Source organism: Myotis myotis, unplaced genomic scaffold, assembly GCF_014108235.1.
Source record: "Myotis myotis isolate mMyoMyo1 unplaced genomic scaffold, mMyoMyo1.p scaffold_m19_p_16, whole genome shotgun sequence".
Classification (NCBI taxonomy): Eukaryota; Metazoa; Chordata; class Mammalia; order Chiroptera; family Vespertilionidae; genus Myotis; species Myotis myotis.
In genome coordinates this window covers 1,008,933-1,028,633 of record NW_023416320.1, presented here as the reverse complement: position 1 = coordinate 1,028,633, position 19,701 = coordinate 1,008,933, and the positions used below count along the sequence as shown (strand labels likewise).

At 50.2% G+C, this 19,701-nt stretch overlaps 1 protein-coding gene across 2 annotated transcripts in view; it reads right to left on the bottom strand.

The window, feature by feature from the left end:
- The window catches only part of TRAPPC9 (trafficking protein particle complex 9), a 166,181-nt gene that overhangs the window by 129,943 nt on the left and 16,537 nt on the right, over window positions 1–19,701 (bottom strand). Inside the window, exons 4-8 of one of the 2 annotated variants that reach the window (XM_036337598.1) lie at window positions 18,064–18,192; window positions 11,120–11,146; window positions 6,304–6,425; window positions 4,571–4,696; window positions 1,824–2,040 (exon numbers count right to left, since the gene is read on the bottom strand). In XM_036337598.1, coding sequence (XP_036193491.1) covers window positions 1,824–2,040; window positions 4,571–4,696; window positions 6,304–6,425; window positions 11,120–11,146; window positions 18,064–18,192 — 621 coding nt within the window. The remainder of the gene's footprint in view (window positions 1–1,823; window positions 2,041–4,570; window positions 4,697–6,303; window positions 6,426–11,119; window positions 11,147–18,063; window positions 18,193–19,701) is intronic. The other variant, XM_036337599.1, reaches the window with a different exon arrangement.

Below are 19,701 nucleotides of genomic sequence, written 5' to 3'. Positions count from 1 at the left end.
AACCTGAATAATTTGGTTAATCAGTGTCACCCCAATAAATGCAATAAAAAGGGGGGAGAAACACATTCCATTCACCTGATTCAAAAATGAGATCAAGAAACAAACTCTACTCAGTAAATGTAAACGAACACATGGCACTGTGGCTGCTCATGAGGCGGCTCCCACATTACACGTATGTGCGGGACACCTGCCCCGTGCTGGACACGGTGAGAGTCAGGGGTCTCGGCCTGACAGGCTCACAGGCTGGGGAGAGGCAGTGGGGAAAACACCCCAATTTATTTGTAATGTATTTACGAGTTAGGGGAGGTGGACAGGGAAGAGCGGAAGCCAACGAAGGGGAAAGAGTCCACTGAGGCTGCGCTTCCGCTGCGGGGCCGCCCTGAACAGGCATGAGTGGGACCCGAGGGTGACAGGCAGTGAGCGGGTGAGCGACAGGGAAGAGCGCTCCAGAGAAGGCGGGCCGTCAGAAGACCGACAAATGGCCTCTCAGAACCTCAGGCAACCAGCCCAGGAAGGTAAAACGTTATAGAAACAGCTCCTGTGCGGCTGTCCGCAGGCTCTCAGACGCCATTCGGTTAAACACCACGTGGCCTCGGCGCTCTGGGAAACTAAGGACACCCATGACCACAGCTGGGGCAAGGCTGTCCTGAGGGTAAAGCCTGGATTGAGGTGCTGGTGAAACGCCCACCAGGGTGCCGAGCGAGAACGAGGACAGGCTGGGGGAGCCGTGCACGCCTGCGCTCCTCGCCTGGGAGGAGCCGGTGCTGAGCTCACAGCGCGCCTGTGTGACACAGCATCACAGCCCGTCTACAGCGCCAGCCACCGGCAGGTGCTCGGCAGGCGGCTCTCGGAGGACACGGGGACAGGAATCCGAGGACGGAGAGCAGGCGAGGGCAGGTGGAGAACATCTCTCCTGGTGTCTGTCTGGGTGAGAACGAGGGTCTGGAAGACGGCCAGGTCCACGTGGCCACGTGTTTACCCTCAGCACGCGGCGCCGTGTCCAGCACGAGGGAAGAACCAAGACGTGCTAACGCCCTCCCGGGGGCTGAGACACAGCCAGGGACAGACAGGGGCAGAATCACTCCCCAGCTCCATGAGCCCCAGTCACGGACGACATCCAAACAAGACACGTGTCAACCCCACAGGGAAGTGTTAGAAAACCAGGGCACAGGCACAGTCCGCAAAGCCACAGAAAGGCAGGGCCTATGTGGGCCCGATTCAGGAGGGACGCACTCGGCTACAGAGCAGGACAGTGTTAGCCCTGGGCCTCCAGGTCTCCCCCCGGGGCCCTGAGGACGGAAGTCAGGGCAGCTCCATCCCAGTGGGCCCTCCCAGACACAGGAACTGGCACACCAGCCTCGGCGAGCCTGTCCTCATGCCCTTGCCAGTCCTTCGATCTCTGACCCCTCCCACGTCCCCTCACTCCGAGGGCCACCTGACAAGCCCCTCTGCCCGCCCTGTGGCTCACTCGGTCCCCCTGTGCTCTGCTAAGCCCAGAACCCTCCTTTTAAAGGATTTTGGAAAAATCTTTTGAAGTAATTTTGGCCAAAAAAAAGAAATTTTAGCTATCACATGCTCTCAGCCAGGGATACAGCGAACTAGAGTCCACACAGCAGCCTGGCCGCCGCCTGTCTGTAAATAGAGCTCCGTGGCTTACACCTGTCGGCGCGGCATCCACGCCCTGGAGCAGCTGGGGAGCCACCACCGAGACCACGTGGCCCGCACGCCAAAATATTGACCCTCAGGCCCTGGACACAGTCTGCCGCTCCTCGCACGAGGCAGGGTTAAGGGAATCAGAGCAACGTTTTAGTCCCGGCCGGTACCTTTGCTGAAGTCCTGTGGGTCCAGCGACAGGCTGTAGCCCGGCAGCGTCTCCAGAAGCAGCTTGTAGCAGGCCCTCCAGCCGGGCTCGGCGATGCTGGGCGCCACGCATTGCATGGCGGCCACGCGCTTGAAGAAGGCGGACTTGCGCCGGAAGCCGATGAGCTCGTAGAGCTCGGAGAGGACGCTGTAGCGCTGGATTTTCTCCTCCTCGGAAAGCTGGAGCACGGGGAGGAAGGGAGAGGCTTTGAAAGACACATAAAAACTTTTTTTTAAAAGCTTTTTCATAAAACAGTGACACGATGAAACGTGGAGCAGGAGCAGGTGCCCACAAGGCGACAGGACAGCAGTGGAGTCAATGGGTAGAAGCCCTGACCCTCTGAGGCCACTGACCTGGAGCCAACCCATCCCTCTGCGGGAGAAGCCCAGGCTCCCAGGACAAAGACATCTGCTGCACAGCGTGCGTGCACGCGCATGCACGCGCGCACACACACACTCACACATACACATGCGTGCACACACACTCACACACGCATACACACATGCACGCACACACATACATATGTGCGCGCTCACACACACATGCACACATGCACGCGCGCACACCTACACGCACGCACACACTCACACACACTCATACACATGCGCGCTCACACACACATACACACACACATGCACGCACACTCACACATGCGCGCACGCGCACACACTCACACACACACATACACATGCACGCGCACACACACGCGGCATCGGCTTCGAGCTCCTTCATCAGGAAAGGAACGCGGGTTCATCAGACCCTGGGATGTGGGCAGGACTCTCAGCAGATACAGAACTCAGCCCACACAGCGCGCAGAGCCAGGTGGCCCGGCAATGGGCCGTCGGCAACAGCAGCCTCACTGAGAGGAAGCCTTCCTGGCGCCCAGCCTTCTAAGCCCAGACCTAACCAGACTCTCCCGACCTCCCTATGGTGTGACGACGTCTGCGTCTAAGCACGAACTCTATGCCAGCAAACATAACGTACTTATTTAATCACTGCAACAATCCCATGAGCTAGCCGAGGAAATATGAAGCTCAGAGAGGAATTAATCGTCTGTGCAAGCCACACAGCCAGGAAGTATCAGGCACGTCCTGAGTGGGTCCCCCCCACAGGCCCACACGCCCACTCGAGGCCACATTGCGTGAGGAAGTGCCTCTCCCACTGCCGCCTTGCCCATCAACCCGTTCCCCAGAGAGTTCTGGGAGGACAGAGCCCAGTGTGGATCCCTGCCACCTGCTGCTCTCCTTCAGCCCAGCCCCGTCCTCTCCCCCCACCCCCACCCCGCCGCCCTCACCATGCCCACTCCCATGCCCTCGCGTGGGCCCCCATTAGCTCTCAGTGACCTCAGTGGTCTTCCTGCCAGCTTCCTCTACCTCCCTCCCTCCAGACACTTGCAGCTGCCAGGTAAGATTCCCAGGTCACAGTTCAGGACCCATCATCCCCTCCCAGACACACCCACGAACATGGAGCACAAGTGCCTTCCCTGGCAGGCCAGGCCCCCGCGAGCCCACCCAGCCCACCCTGTACCTCCAGGTCCCACCGCCTACTGCGAACATTTCCCATGTGCCAAGCAGTGTGCCAAGCCCTTCATACGCATTATTACATTATTTAGAACTTGTAACATGCCAGGAAGAAGTGAATGCTGTCATTCCCAATATGCAGATTCGCAACAAGGAACACACTTGGTCAGGAACAAAAACCTTGTGCATTTCAGAAAAACTGCAGACCCTCTATTTCGTTATTGTAAATTCCCAGCAGGACTCATTAGTCTGCTGTCTGCTCATCTGGCAAGCAAACAGCCCGATGAGCCAACTAAAGCCGAGTGTGGTGTGGGGACAACATTCACCCCACATCAGCACCCGCTTCCACGCTGGCCTCAGAAAGCCTGGTATCGTGCCTCTGGCGTGTCTCTGCTGCCCCCTAGTGCTCACCTCGAAGATCAAGCAAACAGAGCAAGAGTTGTTCCAAACAGCAGCAAATTCCCACATATTTTAAGTAAACAGCGCAGTGTTTCAGTCTGGTTGCCCTACCACGAAAATCCAAGTTAGCTAAAAATTTCCTCATGATTTTGTCTGATTAAAAACACACCCAGATTCAACGGAGGCAGCACTGTGGAAGCTGCTGTGTAAAGAGGACTGACATCCAGACGGGGTAACAATGGCAACTGCATCACAAGTGACAAACGTCAGGTGAGAGGCACACAGACCGTTCAAGGTCGCAAAGCTGTCAGAGGCGAAGTTGCTTCTCCAAGCAAAAATTAAACATTTGGAAGGAGAGCGAGTCCTGGACTTTGAAAGTGAAATACTGTAACATAAAGAAGCAGCATGCCTGGCTGGTGTGGCTCAGTGGTTGAGCATAGACCTATGAACCAGGAGGTCAAGGTTCGATTCCTGTTCAGGGCACATGCCTGGGTTGCAGGCTCGATCCTTAGTAGGGAGCGTGCAGGAAGCAGCCGATCAATGATTCTCTCTCATAATTGGTGTTTCTATCTCTCTCCCTTCCTTTGTGAAATCAATAAAAATAATTTTTTAAAGAATGATGCACAATAACCACACTCAGGATGGCGAGTTCTGACCCCCAAGTTTCCCCCACACCACTCTGAATCCCAGCAGTGTGGACGGATCAGTGATAACTAAGGAACAGGAGACTGCACTCACTTCCACCTCAGGGGAGGGGGAGGGTTTGGGGATGGGGGACTAAGACACCCACCTGTCGGAGGTTAATGTAAACGGCATTCTGGAGAAATTCGGAAGCTTCCATGCTCCGCTTCTGAATGGCCAGGACACGCACAGCTTTGACGCACGCTTCCAGCTCAATCACTCCCGCATTCTTGTACTGCAGGGAGAGAGGGCCCTCCGTCAGAAAAGAGGAAGGAAGATGGTCTGTCCCCCCACGGAGACTCGAGGACCTGCAGCAGCAGCACCCAGCATGTACCCCTCCCAAGGGAGCAGAATGTGCTTCAGAATGTCTATCCCTGAGGGGGACAAAAGGAGGGACCTACGATGCCCATGTACTAATAAATATGTTCGCATCTGTTCAACTGATACAACCACAATAGCTGGATGTGTTACAAAACTTCAAAATGTTATCAATGGCTACTCTGCTACTCAAGTCATTTCCACCTCTCATCTCTAAGACACTTTTAGAATCCCTCTCTCACACCTGAGCTTTAAGGCAGCCGAGTTAATTCATGTGACTTTGTTGCAAAAATTCTAGCTCCCTGTATCAAATTCATGTGACTTTGTTGCAAAAAGCCTAGCTCCCTGTCCTCTACTTAAAGGTTTCCGTCTTTCTGATCTGCTTTTTCCCAGTTACTTGATCCTGCTTCTTCAATCCTGGGGTGAAGGACAGATGGAGACGGAGAGAGAAAAGGCCCTGTGAGCTTCCCTTCACACCTCCGTAAAAAGCACCGATGAAGCAGGCAAGAACTTCACTGCCACCTCAGTGACTAAAAACCAAGGCGGTGCTTCTCCCTCAGAAAGTGGGAGGCAGCCTGGCGTGCGTGTGTACAAATCAAATACCATCAAATCCCGGAAGTGCACAGGTATGTTTTATGTCGCTGTCAATTCCCGGCGATGGGCCAGCCCCCAGGGCAGCTCTAACCGGTGTCTGGGTGGCTCAGGAAAGTCCCAGCCTCTTGCGGTGGAGGAGGTGAGCAGGAAAGGAGACAAGAGGAAAATGAAGCAAACGAATAAAACACAGCTAGGCACAGGCACGGCACTGGCTTTCTTTTCCTAGTTGTATCACACACACGAGGACCAAGGAGTCTTGCAGAAAACTGGGTGAGGACGAAGAGACGGGACCAGCAACAGAATGAGGCCGGCACTGCGGTCGGCTGTATGTGCGCCATTACCCCGGTTACAGAAACCCTGGAACGCCCCCTGAGGGAGAACACTGGAGCTCAGTGCAGCCGTGTATGCTGACTAACGTCAGGTGTGGGGCGACCCGCAGGCTGTCAGACCCCAGAGCCCACTCTTTCCTCTCCAGGCTCCCCTGTGCCCATGCAGCAAGCCTTTCCCATGGAGGTGACGTCTGCAGTTCTCACTGGCACAGTGCTCTGGGCAGCCACTCAGCTTTATTCAGACTCAGGGGCAAAGCGGACCCACCACAGGGCTTTGCCATCGAGGCAGGAGAGCGCGGCTCCCGCTCGTGTCAGAGCCGCCTGGTCTACCCGGGGTGCTTGGGGGGGCCCGCAGTCCACCGGCAGCCACTACGGTGCTCAAAAACCTACACACGCCACCCCCCTCTCTCCATCTGTCTCCCCAGCAGCAGGACTCAGCTCTGAGCACTTTGATCATTGGAGAGGAACCTGTGATGAGTGTAAATGCATAGGGAGACCTGCCGGAGTTACGGAGAGAAAGAAGGAAGGCACTCAGCTCTGCCCGCTGTGAGCCGGGAAGGAGGCTGAGGGCGCACTGCTGGCGGAGACGCCCAGGCCGCACCTTGCCGTAGTAGGAGATGGCCTCCTTGTACTTGTCGATGATGTCTTCGGGGCTCAGGCAGTTCTTGGCGCGTCCGATCTCAGCGCTGGTGTCAGGGTTTATGCCGTTGGTGGTGAGGGCACCTGCACACCGAGAGAAGGGAAAGAAACAATCTTTTGCTTTTCAGCCTCGTTTCCTTGTGAGTCTAAAAGAGGGGCACACACAAGGTAACACACATCGCCTGCTGAAATGTAAGTAATGAAATGATTTGAAAAGTCCGCATAGCTCATACGCTCCCTAGAATAGTCTCACCACCCAAGCATCGTATTAAATGTTAATTAGCTCACAATACGTTTTCCTCCCTGCTGAAATTTTTCTCAAAGAGCCTGAAATGCATTCTGTAGAAGCAGCACGCCTACACTAACTAGCGAGGTGGACTTGAACACCATGCGGCCAGCACGCGTTACCTCCCGGCCTTAAGCTCCGACAGCCGCGGGCCACTGTGTCCTGAGACGGAGATACACTGTTTGAAAGCATTTCCAACTGTCCAGCACTCAGAAAAGAATGTAACTTACAGCCGAAACCAGTTTAGCTGAGTGGATAGAGCATCAGCCTGCGGACTGAAAGGTCCCAGGTTCGATTCCGGTCAAGGGCATGTACCTGGGTTGCGGGTACATTCCCAGTAGGAGATGTGCAGAAGGCAGCTGATCGATGTTTCTCTCTCATCAATGTTTCTAACTCTCTATCTCTCTCCCTTCCTCTCTGTAAAAAATCAATAAAATATATTTTAAAAAAAGAAAAAAAGAATGTAACTTATAAACACCAGACCTTCCTGTGGCTGCCACGCTCTGTGTTTAGCCAACCTCTGTGAACAAGCGGAACCCCCTAATCCCTGAGCCTCACACTCGCATGGGGCGGGGGGGGATGTCCTCTACAGAACGTAACCAGCGACACACACACACACTGCCAGGAGACCAAGGGAGAGAGTCTTTGAGTTCCTGGAGCACTCAAACATCCATTCTCCTGAGCCACGTGTTTATCTCACGGACAAGCATCTCCCACAAGCCCTGTCTTCTTCAGGTCCACGGGGAGGCCCGGCTCACGTGTGCTGTGGGTCTTATCGCTCACAGCCCCTACACTGCCCGCCACGCTCCTGTGAGCCCCCTCCGCCCTGCTCTCCTCCTGGCTCCGCCTTCTCACCTGCATGGTTAGTGTTCTGTACGCTGCCTCGCATGATGTGTGGAACAAGACACAAGAATGAGTGGACAGATAAATGGACAGACGGACAGAGAGATTCCAAGAGACAGAAAGAAAATGTCCTGTGTCAAATCCCCCTCCAGTCAGGGAAGAAAGAGCCACACGGAGAACCGGGAAGAGGCAGGTGGCTGGGGATTCTGCTTCCCGCAGATTTTGTGAAAATCACAGCAAAAGATGAGAGAGCAGAACTATAAATAATAAAAGAAAGGCGTGCTTGAAAAGATGTCGAACAGATATACTTCCTAAAGCAGCGGTCGCCAGCCAGTGATCCGCGGACACTGGTGGTCCGTGAGGCCCGAAAGGGTGGCGACCACTGTTCTACAGAACAGACCCAAATCAGCAAGGCCACTGCACAGGGCTGGGCGCCTGCAGACAGAGGCTCTGCATTACAGGCGACTGCACGCCATCACAGCACAGCCAGGCACTTGGCCTTCCCAGGAGCCAGAAGCAAGGGGAGGTGTCCACGCTCACAACCCCCACGAGAGGAGCTCCCAGCATGCCCCGGCCTGCAGGTGAGGAGGCAGGTCCAGGAGCGGAGTCTTCCTGCTGGCCCTCAGGTGACGCGGGCTCGAGTTCTGGGGTTCACGTGTCTAACACATGTGTCCTGCCACAGTAACACTGAATAAACGGCAGGTCCCCTCGATCTATCTCATTAGCCTGAACAATTTCTATTGTTGAATTTTGCTGTTTTCCTTTGGAGAAAGGAAAGGGAAGATCATGGGGGTCAGAAGGAGGGGGTGCTTAATTCCTCATGTGGTACCTCATCTCATCCCAACAGCACACGATCAAGACAAATCACCTATAGCCTGGCCGGTGTGGCTCAGGGGTTGAGCATCGACCTATGAGCCAGGAGGTCAAGGTTTGATTCCCGGTCAGGGCACATGCCCAGATTGCAAGCTGGATCCCCAGTGGGGGTGTGCAGGAGGCAGCCAACCGGTGATTCTCTCTCACCATTGATGATTCTATCTCTCCCTTTCCCTTCCTCTCTCTCAAATCAATAAAAACAATTTTTTTAAAAAAGATGAATCACGTCCAAGTGGAGTGGGGATACGGTGGGAGAGATAACAAGAATGACACTTCTCTGGGTAGACCTCTTATGTAGTTTCGACTTTTGGAACTCTGTTTACTTTTATGTAGTAAAAAGTATCAATCAGCCCTAGCCAGTTTGGCTCAGTGGATAGAGCATCGGCCTGCGGACTGAAGAGTCTCAGGTTCGATTCCAGCCAAGGGCACATGCCCAGGTTGTGGGCTCGATCCCCAGTAGGGAGCGTGCAGGAGGCAGCCGATCAATGATTCTCTCTCATCATTGATGTTTCTATCTCTCTCTCCCTCTCCCTTCCTTTCTGAAATCAATAAAGAAATATATACTTTTTTAAAAGTATCAATCAATAAAGATAGGGAACCCTATGCTGGGATACAAACAGGAGCCATTAACTGTATTTCAAATAAATAACATAATGACACCCACAGGGAGGATTAAGGAACAAATCCAAGCAACTTCAAATGCAGTGTCTTGTATATTTACCCTAAGTATAGAGACAAAAAGCACCACAGACAACCTTGACTTCTACTTCAATGTTTGTTTTTCCAGTGATACCAATTAGCAATTCTGAAACTACTTTCTGTATATGGTAAGACTGAGGAATTTAGCAACTATATTGATCATCTCAGGAGCCAGATGTCTCACTGTTGAAGAAGGAAGCGGTTTAGATAAAACAGGAAGACTGGAAAAACCCTGGGCCTGGGGGCTGGAACTGGAGACAACAGTGTGACCTTCTCACGGGGCCTAGAAGCGACGACCCTCAGTACAAGAAGCATTTCAGCCCAGCCGGTGTGCTCAGTGGTTGAGCATCGAGCCAGGAACCAAGAGGTCCCAGGTTTGATTCCCGGTCAGGGCACATACCTGGGTTGCATGCAGAAGGCAGCCAATGAGAAACATCAATGATTCTATCCCTCCCCTTCCTCTCTCTCTAAAATAAATTTTTTTAAAAAAAAACTTTTTTAAATAAGCATTTTAATGCCAAGATTTAAGTTTCTAAATACCATTCTCCAAGAAAATGAACTAGAACATCTTAGACAACTGTCTGGTTTCAGAGCTGGGACAGGGAAAGTACAAAATGAAACTAAATTCTTGACCCAGAAAAATGAGTAGAGCCAGCAAACACCAACAGCGCCCCCCTCACCTCCCAGCAACAACAGGGCACACACTGTCCTCGGGCACAGAGCATTCTCCAGGATAGACCTCGTCATGGTTATAAAACCAATCCCAGTAACCTTAAATGAACTGGAAAAGTCCTCAACAAAACACTAGCAAACTAAATCCAGCAATGAGGATTGTGCAACATGACCAAGTGGTATTCATCTCAAGAACGTCAGGTTGGGTTAAGAGGCCAAGATCAATTAATACGATACACCCTACCAGTAGACTGAAGGACACAGACTACACTAGACACAGTGAGATTCTTAAATAGAATTCTAAAGTTAGAACATTGATGGAAAGCTACAAAAAGGCTCTGAAAAACAGGTATAGTTAGATAGCAATTTGCATTTACTGTGTGAACGTGCTGTGTGGTGCCTTTTTTTAAAAAAGCAGCTTTAATACAATTCACACATTTAAAGTGTACCATCCAGTGGTTTCTACTACGCCCGGAGCTGCACATCCATCCCCACCATCAACCTGAGGACGTTTTCATCACCCCGACAAGAAGCCCTGTGCCCACAGCAGTCACTCCCCCACCCACCACCGGGCCCTGCCGCCTGTTCTGGACCTTTCGAATGGTTCTTTGACCAGCAACTCAGGTCTCCTGAAAGCAAAGCATGTTTTTCTTCCTCTACACGATCGACAGCCTGAGCAAGAGGTGATCACGGAACATGATCCTCGGGAAAGGAGCCGACACGGTGTTAAAACAAAAGAATCTGCAAACCTGAAGCGATTTCATGTCAGAATCAAGAGACACCATGAGATGGGATCGATGTCTGGGCCACAAAGCTGTGTAAGCATGACTGTCTGATTCTAGTCCTCAAAGGCAGGCAGGGTCTCAGGTTTTTATTATTTACCTTTTGTCATTGTTTCGGATTAAGCCAGAAAACAATAGAGCTCATTATAAAATAATTAGGCACTGCAATAAAAGAGGTTAATCACAGGAGGTGAGAAGAGGGAAAAGGCAAACCGGACTCTGAAAAAAAAAAAAAAAAAAAAGCACCATTTCTTTCGGTGCTAAGAGCACACACAGGAAACACAAATGCATGTTGCGAGGAGCATGGACCACAGGTCAGAGCACAGTCGTTTCGGTGAATCAACTGGACAGGCATGCCCGTGCATTCAAAGCGCCTGGCAGGCACACGTGCGGGCCATCCACGCAGCCATGCTAGCGGGGCGGGAGCTCCTCCACAGACAGCATAGAGCAGTCGGGGACCAAGCAACAATCAGGGTTGAACAGTTCTGATTTAAAGCGGCTTAAATCAGAATGCCCCACAGATCGCCCTGCAGACATTGTAACCGTTCATTCACCCACCGAGAAACAAGCGCTTAAAGAAAGGCAAACACAACCAAAAGAAACGAAGCACAGAGATGGAGTACCTGGGTCAATGAGAACTTCCTGTGCGCCTGGAAGAGAGAACAGAGCATGGCGTTTTATTGGGAAGACAAACTGCTTTCAAAGGTAATGGCTACATCATCTTTCACAATTCACACAGCCTTCAAAACCCGAGGTGCTTCTCTCAGATCAGAAAAGCAATTCTGATTTACAAGCTCAGTGCCTGTTTGCTTTAGAAGTTTTTCCATGACTTCTGCACGAATTGTGGGGTGCCGCCTCACCTCTTTTCTCCCCACTGCCTAAGCTCATACACCCCAGTTATTCTCCAACAAGTATGAGAATTTGTTACTTCCACAAATAAGCCGAAGGACAAAGGAATATTGATTCATTTGTGCAAATGGGGGCAATGGTACCAAGAGGCTATATGGAACTTACCACATGCTACCTGAAATCTTACACACACACTCATACTCACACTCACACTCTCACACACACACTCACACACACTCTCACTCTCATACACACTCACACACTGACACACACTCACACACAAATTCACACACAGAGTTACTGCACACTTCAAACTAAGGATTTCCTACTTTTAGGCAGTAACTTTGCAGTTAGTTTAAAATACAATATAGTTAATTCTCTTTTTGGAAGCAGCTTTGAAAGCCTTGATCACCTGGTCAATTGTCCAGTGTCCATGAACTCCATCCGCCTTCCTGTGGAACATGGCTTCCCATGATGACAGAACACGCCCTAAGAATCATGCTTGCCATCAGCCAGGATCATTTGTAACCACACTCACAGGACTGAAAAAGCTATCAATAACATGTTCCTACTGAAACTGCGTATGTATTCAAGTGTCTATGCAGAGCAAGGCCCAGGGCACGGTCCTCTGGGAGAGCTAGTTGCTGCACTGCAATCTCCATTTCCACACACAGACTAGAGAGCCCTGCCGTCCCGACGCCCGGGCTGTAATACAGTAAAGACAGGTGCCTTCTGTGGCACAGCCGTGCACCCAGCCAGAGCGTGACGACCGCCATGGGTGCCCACCCTCAGGAAGGCCCAGTGCTGGGCGCCTCCAAGCCTGAGTGTGACAGGGCAGGTCCTCTCGCCAGAAGGCCTCTGCCAGACTCTGGGGAACCTGTCTAGTGCCGGGGCACAATATCAAGATTCCCATTTTCCTGTACCCCTAACGTTCATGGGTAAGGTGGCTTCATCAGTAATAAAAGTCACATCTATCCCCAACCGCCTACTCTTTTGTCTCACTTCTCAAATGGCTGGTGGATAAAGTAGGAATGCCATTATTGGGCCCCCTTGACTCCCACCACTCTAATTAACAAATAATTCTGTATTTGTGCGGCTGCTGCTACAATGTGAGAGCAAGAACTATGGGCCCTCCCAAGTATTTCATTCATTTCTTAATTGGATCTTTGTTCATAAAACCATCTTTTCTTATTTAATTCCTTCGTTGTTGACAAAGACTATAAAATGATGGCTCCATACAAAATAATAGCTAGAGTTTATTCCTCTTTTATGAGATAACCACTTGGCTAAACACTTCACATCATTTCTCTCTGAATCTCACAGTTCTACAAAGCAGGTAGGAGCACCCCTGGTCCACGGATGGGAAGAAGACTCAGAGAGAACTGCCTCATTTACCCCCTGGCGTGGCTCAGGGGTTGAGCATCAAACTGTGAACCAGGAGGTCATGGTTTGATTCCCAGTCAGGGCACAGGCCCGGGTTGCAGGCTCAATCCCCAGTAGGGGGTGTGCAGAAAGCAGCCGATCCATGATTCTCTCTCATCATTGATTTTTCTATCCCTCTCTCCCTCTCCCTTCCTCTCTCTGAAATGAATTTTTTTAAAAAACATATTAAAAAAGAACTGCCTCATTTGAATGGCTCACAGTGTCGTGTGTTCAAACCCAAGTCAATCAACCAGGCTGCCCAGGTACAAATCACCTCCCTCATTCACCCGCACAGTGGGCCCAGCGTCCACCGACTCGGAACGGGCTTTCTTCTGAGAGGTGCTCCTGAGACCGTTTCTATCTCTTCTCTGACATCACGGTTTCTAATTTTGGAAGAAAGGCCCAATATGGCCATTGTTCACAGCTGTCTAAAACTTCGCGCTGAGGTGGCAGAATAAAAATAAGCTATAACTAGAACAATTGCTCCAGGTATCCAGACCCTGAGCTATTCTGAAGCAGTAAACACAGAAATCAAGTAAAAGGGACATGGTGAAGTCTTCTTTGACAAAACGGAAACTAAGGCTTTAAAAGGTGCAACAGCACCACCTATGGCCAAAAGCAGTCTCCCAGGTTGCAGGAGAAGGGAAATGATGGGGAAGGTTTTTAAAAACAGGATGTTCAGACCTAGCGGGTTTCGCCCAGTGGATAGAGCTTCATGCCCGGGTTGCAGGCTCGATCCCCAGTGTGGGGTGTGCAGGAGGTAGCTGATCAATGATTCTCTCTCATCATTGATGTTTCTATCTCTCTCTCCCTCTCCCTTCCTCTCTGAAATCAATAAAAATATACTTATTTAAAAAAAAATAAAAACAGGATGTTCAGAGCCAGTAAATGCTTAGCTAGCACCTGCTGAATTCTGCTTCAGAGAAGGAAATGCTATTGGGTACTTGATCTAAAATCTTTAACACGACCGAGTACAAACAAAAGACACAGGCTCAGGGGAAGTGATAGTAGAGCAGAAACACGTTATTTTACAGATTGGGGCCCTGAGACCAGGGAACCTGTCCTTCCAGCAGTCAGAAGCGCAGCTGGCCCCTATCCTTACATCCTGCACTCCACCAGCGCCAACAGCGCTGTGGAACTCTGTGCATGAGAGCCGCGGCTGCATTTTTCCAGCAGTAGGGAGTCCAAGTGTTTAGCAAAATACTTTCCAAAGGGCTGGTGACTAGGAAGCAGACAATTTTGTGAAATTTTGTAAAAAAAAAAAAAATGTGAAGCCGGCCCTAGCTGGTTTGGCTCTGTGGATAGAGCATCAGCCTGCGGACTGAAGGGTCCCGGGTTCGATTCCGGTCAGGGGCACATGCCTGGGTTGCGGGCTTGATCCCCATTAGGGGATGTGCAGGAGGCAGCCGATCAATGATTCTCTCTCATCACTGATGTTTCTCTCTCTCTTTCCCTCTCTCTTCCTCTCTGAAGTCAATAAAGATATATTTTTAAGAAATGTGAAAACGTTTCCTTACAAAGGAAAACAGCGTGGGCTCCACTTTCATTCCCGCTCTGTGGCCAAAGTGACAGGTGACTTTCAATTTTTTTTTAACCAATTAAAGGTACAAAAACAAATCAAAATTTCTTCAGCTGCAAAGGAGATAAGCTTATTCCCGGAATATAAATGTTTCCAAATTAATGACTATGGTCATGTAAAGGTTTTAGTGGATGATTACATGGCCATATGAATTCTGAGTTGTCAAAATATACCTTCTTACAAATAATCTTTAAGTTATTCAGCTTAAGGCAAGTTAGCCAGTCCCTACATTGCTGGAATGACACGGATTTAATCAAACCTTCTTACTGCACTAAAAAAAATAAATAAATAATGGAACTGAGCCCTGGCCGGGTGGCTCAGTTGGTTAGAGCGTCGTCCCGAACACCAAAAGGCTGCGGGTTTGATTCCTGGTCAGAGCTCATACCTTGGTTGCAATTCAATTCCCAGTGGGGGCAACAAGGGAGGCAACCAATCGATGTCTCTCTCTCTCTCTCCCTCTCCCCCTTCCTATCTCTCTAAAAATCAGTAAACATATCCTCAGGTGAGGATTATAAAAAATGAATGAGTTTGAGGGGGGGGGAAACAAGTAGTAAGTCATTAGCAATGGTTAGATTTTCAAAATCCACTTCTTTTCTGCACTATAATCATTTTAATGTTGTTTTCAGTGCTCACGCAGTTACAATTTGAAACACTGATGTTGGTCATTAGCTGAGAATAAAACATTTGTGGAAATAAATGTGCAATCTTAGTCTCTGCCATTCTGTCTTACATCCATCCTCACGGCTGTCTCCCTTTTGGGGCCTCTACAGGCTCAGACCACTAACGCCTGTCGTTCAGGAACTCGCGGAAGCTCATACGGTCCCTGGGAGGCTGATGGCGGGACAGGTAAGAAAGCTTCCTGGTCATCATAGCAACCAGGGTTCAGGTCCCGAGTCGGCCCCTCGCCCGCTGCATGATTTGGGTCAAATCACCTCATCTCTTTACACCTCAATCCCTCACCTGCCAGTGGAGATATGATGCCTGCCCTCCAACAGGCGCCTGCTGGGAGGTAAAACGTACAGAGAGCAGTCAGCACAGGGCCAAGGAAGGTGCTGGGGAAGTTTATAGCTATTTGACCATTATGATGATGATTACTGTTCATAAATTAAGGACAAAAAAGTAGAAATGACCATTAAGGAGAAACAGTTACTTGTCAATAGCCATTTCCTTCCTTTTGGATGGATTACAGATGTCCTGTTGATTTTTTTTTTTAATAAACCAAGTTGTGTCCATTAATTATAGACTTGTGGGTTCATATATAAATCTGGGGGGGGGGGGGATTTGTGGCCTCTAACCTTTGATTACTAGGAAAGTCTTTATATATTTTTCCCTTTTTTATTAGATTTATTGGGGTGACATTGGTTAATAGGATCATATAGGTTTCAGATGTGGGTTTCTATGTTACAAGATCTGTATATTGCACTGTGTGCCCACCACCCAGAGTCACATCTTCTGTACCCAAGGAAAGTCTTTAAAAACTTTAAAACAGCCCAGCCATTGAGAGTCGACCTATGAACCAGGAGGTCATAGTTCAATTCCTGGTCAGGGCACAGGCCAGAGGTGGGGGCTCAATCCCCAGTAGGCGGTGTACAGGAGGCCGCCAATCAGTGATACTCTCTCATCATTGATGTTTCTATCTCTCTCTCCCTTCCTCTCTGAAATCAATAAAAGCATCTTTTTTTTAAAGTAAAACAAAAAAAGAATTAAAGCAAAAATAGGTAGAGACTACAGAATTCTTTTGAAACTAAGATAACTCAACTTTAAGTGGGGGTGGGGGCGGATTTCCTTTTCTTAGAGGAAATCTGCTTGAGAGCCATGCAGCCTGGATCTTTAACATTATTCATGAGTTCATACTGCCAACAGCAACAGCACTGACAACGAGACCTGACGGCATGGACCAGGTGCAGGCATTTCTATGTGTGTCTCACTCAACCTTCCCAGGGCCCTGGGAGGTAGGGACTATCACTCTCTTCCCCAATTCACAGACAAGATCATTGAGGCAGAGAGACGGCACAGCATGCTCCATCTGTATTTCTGCTGCTGGGCTGCGCAAAAGGACCCTGAGATAGAACTTCAAGGCAGAATGTTAAATAGTCGGTTTGTCTGGGCCTCATCTCAGACAGCTGGCGCCCTAAATCCCTGATGTAAGAGGAGGTTGCCAGCACACGCTGATCATTGTGAAATTAATTTGCAAGATCAAGCAATGTGTGTGTCCTGTGATCGAGCCTGCTCACGGGCCTGGAGCCTGGTTGCTGGAAGGCAGGGCCGCAGTTTCCGGCCTCCATGCGGCTCACACCCTCCCCCAGCTCTCACGGAGCCTCAGGGGCACTTCCCCAGAGACCACCTTCAACAGTGAAAAGCGCCCAAGGTTCGTGAGGGGTTTTTTTGCAAAGCTACATAAAGACATTTCTCTTCTGCAGACAGAGCAGGTTTTCAAAAAAGCTGAAAACTGTCTCTGCCTACGTTCAGCAAGCGGGGAAGGAAACACTGCCGTAAAAAGTCCCTGGAGCCTCACTAGTCGCATCAGCAACACCGTCTCCCTCTCCACACCTAACTTCAGGTCACAGGGGACCACCCTCCAGCCTCGGCACCCCCAGAGGAGACAGAGGCCTGCCTCCCGAGGAGAAAATGAAGCAGGCGTCCGCCTGTCTGGCTATGTGGGAGCTCACAGCGCTGGCAGCTGCCTAGAGAAGACATAGACCTGAAATGCTGTCATCTCGCACCACAGACAGGAGTTAGCACAACGAGGGGTAAATACTGGTGGCGAGCACAGGAAAGGGAGGAGCAGAGGAAGGATTCTCCACCTCACTCTTCCCTTATCCACTGTCGGCGCGCTTCTCTCTCCTCTCAAATCGTCAGGAACAGCTCCACCGAAGGGTGAAGTATCTTCAAAAACCACTAGAGTCACGCTAGCTGTTCTGCAGAGAGGGCACCCAGGCTAGGGCTGCAGCTCCGGTGGCTGATACACAATGGTGGTCCCTGCCCTCTTTGCTAAGAACGGGGACGGGCTACAGGGGGAAAGGGAATTCAAGGCCTTTCCATCCCATACAAATGAACTACGGCGGACTTTCTCTTTGGGGAGAAATATGCTAAAAGTCTCACAGAACAAAAGATGCCTGTAGTTTTGTGTCTAGCCTGATCGCTGCCATCGTTGTTATTATCTTTGTGACCTATGCCATGTGACCTATACCTCCTGAGCCGTCACAGGCAAGTTCCTCCAGTGAGGGTCGGAGGGTTAAGTTCATTCAACAAGCACGGGTGAGTCTCCCCTACCAAGATGGTTTACGCTGCATCAGGGCTAAGAAGCATAGGCCAATCACACGTAACTCACTAAGAGAAACGTCACCACCCGGGAGAATAAGAAACAGTCCTCAGGCCCTGAATTAGCCATTAAAATGGACCTCTGCGCTGAGCTTCACCAAATGCACAGCAATTACAAAGATCCCGACACAGAACTTCCGGGTCGGTGGACCCTGAAATGTAGGCAAGTGTCCCAGAAATCCGCCAATCACTGCAATCCATTCATATGATCCACAAGACTCGAGATGGATAAATATTCAATAAGATCAGAAGGAAACCTCGTGTGCAAGGATTCTGACCGCACAGACACTACACTTGACTGAAACACTGTCAAGCTTGACTCAGAGGCAGACGGAAACAATGACCCTGCCCGCTCAGGACAGCGACTGAGCCCAGACGAGGAAAGAGGGCGCTCACCTGGTCGGTGTCTGTTGGCTGCCTCGGCAGGAAGTGAGCCCCCCGGGCACCTGCGAGCTCCATTCTTGCCACCGGTCCCACCAGGGTAGTGATAGATGACAGAAGCCGAACACAGCCCTTCCAGGGCAGCTGGGCATAAAAAATAAACAGGACCATCAGTAAGTCAGTGGCCCATTCCCAGCTCAAATCGCAGAGCCTACGAATGCCCAGGACACTTTACGTGGAAATGCCCATTTTCCTCACAACAAAGATCACGCCCACGGTCACTGGTTCTGTGATGTACAGGAGCATGCCGCCGGTCATCTTCCAGGTGCCACCGTCAAGGCTGGCACCCCAGAAAACTCCCACGATGCTCAAGGCTCCACGGAGGGACTGCATCCACAAGTGAAATGGGCCAGCCCCTCAGCCAGCCAGCCATTCATTTAACCAACAGTGTAGCAGGGGTGGGGAACCTTTTTCTGCCAAGGGCCATTTGGGTATTTATAACATTATTCACGGGCCATACAAAATTATCAACTTAAAAATTAGCCTGCTATAGAAATAGTCAATAAAAACTGATTTGGACATTTTTTAAAAATTAGCCTGCTATATCTGGTCAACATTTAATTAACTCACCCGTAATGTATTGGCAGGCCAGACCAAATGATTTCTCAGGCCTTGTACAGCCTGTAGGCCGGACGTTCCCTACCCGTGGTTTAGAGCTTACTGGGTGGCAGGTGCTGTGCCAGATTCTGACGCTGTGATGTGCGGGAAGTGCCCTGCACTGACAATATTTAAAAGTGATGCCATCAGCCCTAGCTGGTTTGGCTCAGTGGATAGAGCGTTGACCTGTGGACTGAAGGGTCCCAGGTTTGATTCGTCAAGAGCACATATTCGGGTTGCAGGCTTGATCCTCAGAAGGGGGCATGCAGGAGGCAGCCAACCAATGATTCTCTCTCATCACTGAGGTTTCTCTCTCTCTCTCCCTCTTCCTTCCTCACTGAAATCAATAAGAATGTATTTTAAAAGTAATGCCACCAAAGCAGGACCAGGATGTCTTTCCACATCAGACACCCCAAATGCATCCGTTCCACTTAGAGAAAACACCTACGGGCGTGCCTCCTCCTCCAGGGCAGCCACAGTAACCTGGAGTACATTTCCTTCTGCTGTCAATGGCAGTTATCGCCTAAGAATCTCAGGCGAGGCCACGTGCCCTGTAAGTTGTGCAACAGTTGTGCTCATCTCATTCATTAGCATAGCAGTTCCCAAACTTTTTGGTCTTAAAACTCTGACATGCTAAGAAAATACTGAGGATCACAGAGCGCTTGTGTGTGTGTGTGTGTGTGCGTGTGTGTGTGTGTAGGCTACAGCTGGAGATATTTACTGTATTCAAAAATAAAACCACAAAAGGATTTAAGTATTTATGTGGCAACTCCTTTTTCTTTTTCTTTTTTAACATATTTTTATTGATTTCAGAGAGGAAAGGAAAGAGAGAAAAAAACATCAATGATGACAGAGAATCATTGATCAGCTACCTCCTGCACATCCCACACTGGGGATCAAGCCCACAACCTGGGCATGTGCCCTGACTGGCAATTGAACCATGACCTCTTGGTGTATGGGACAAGGCTCACCCACTGAGCCACCCGGCTGGGCAGC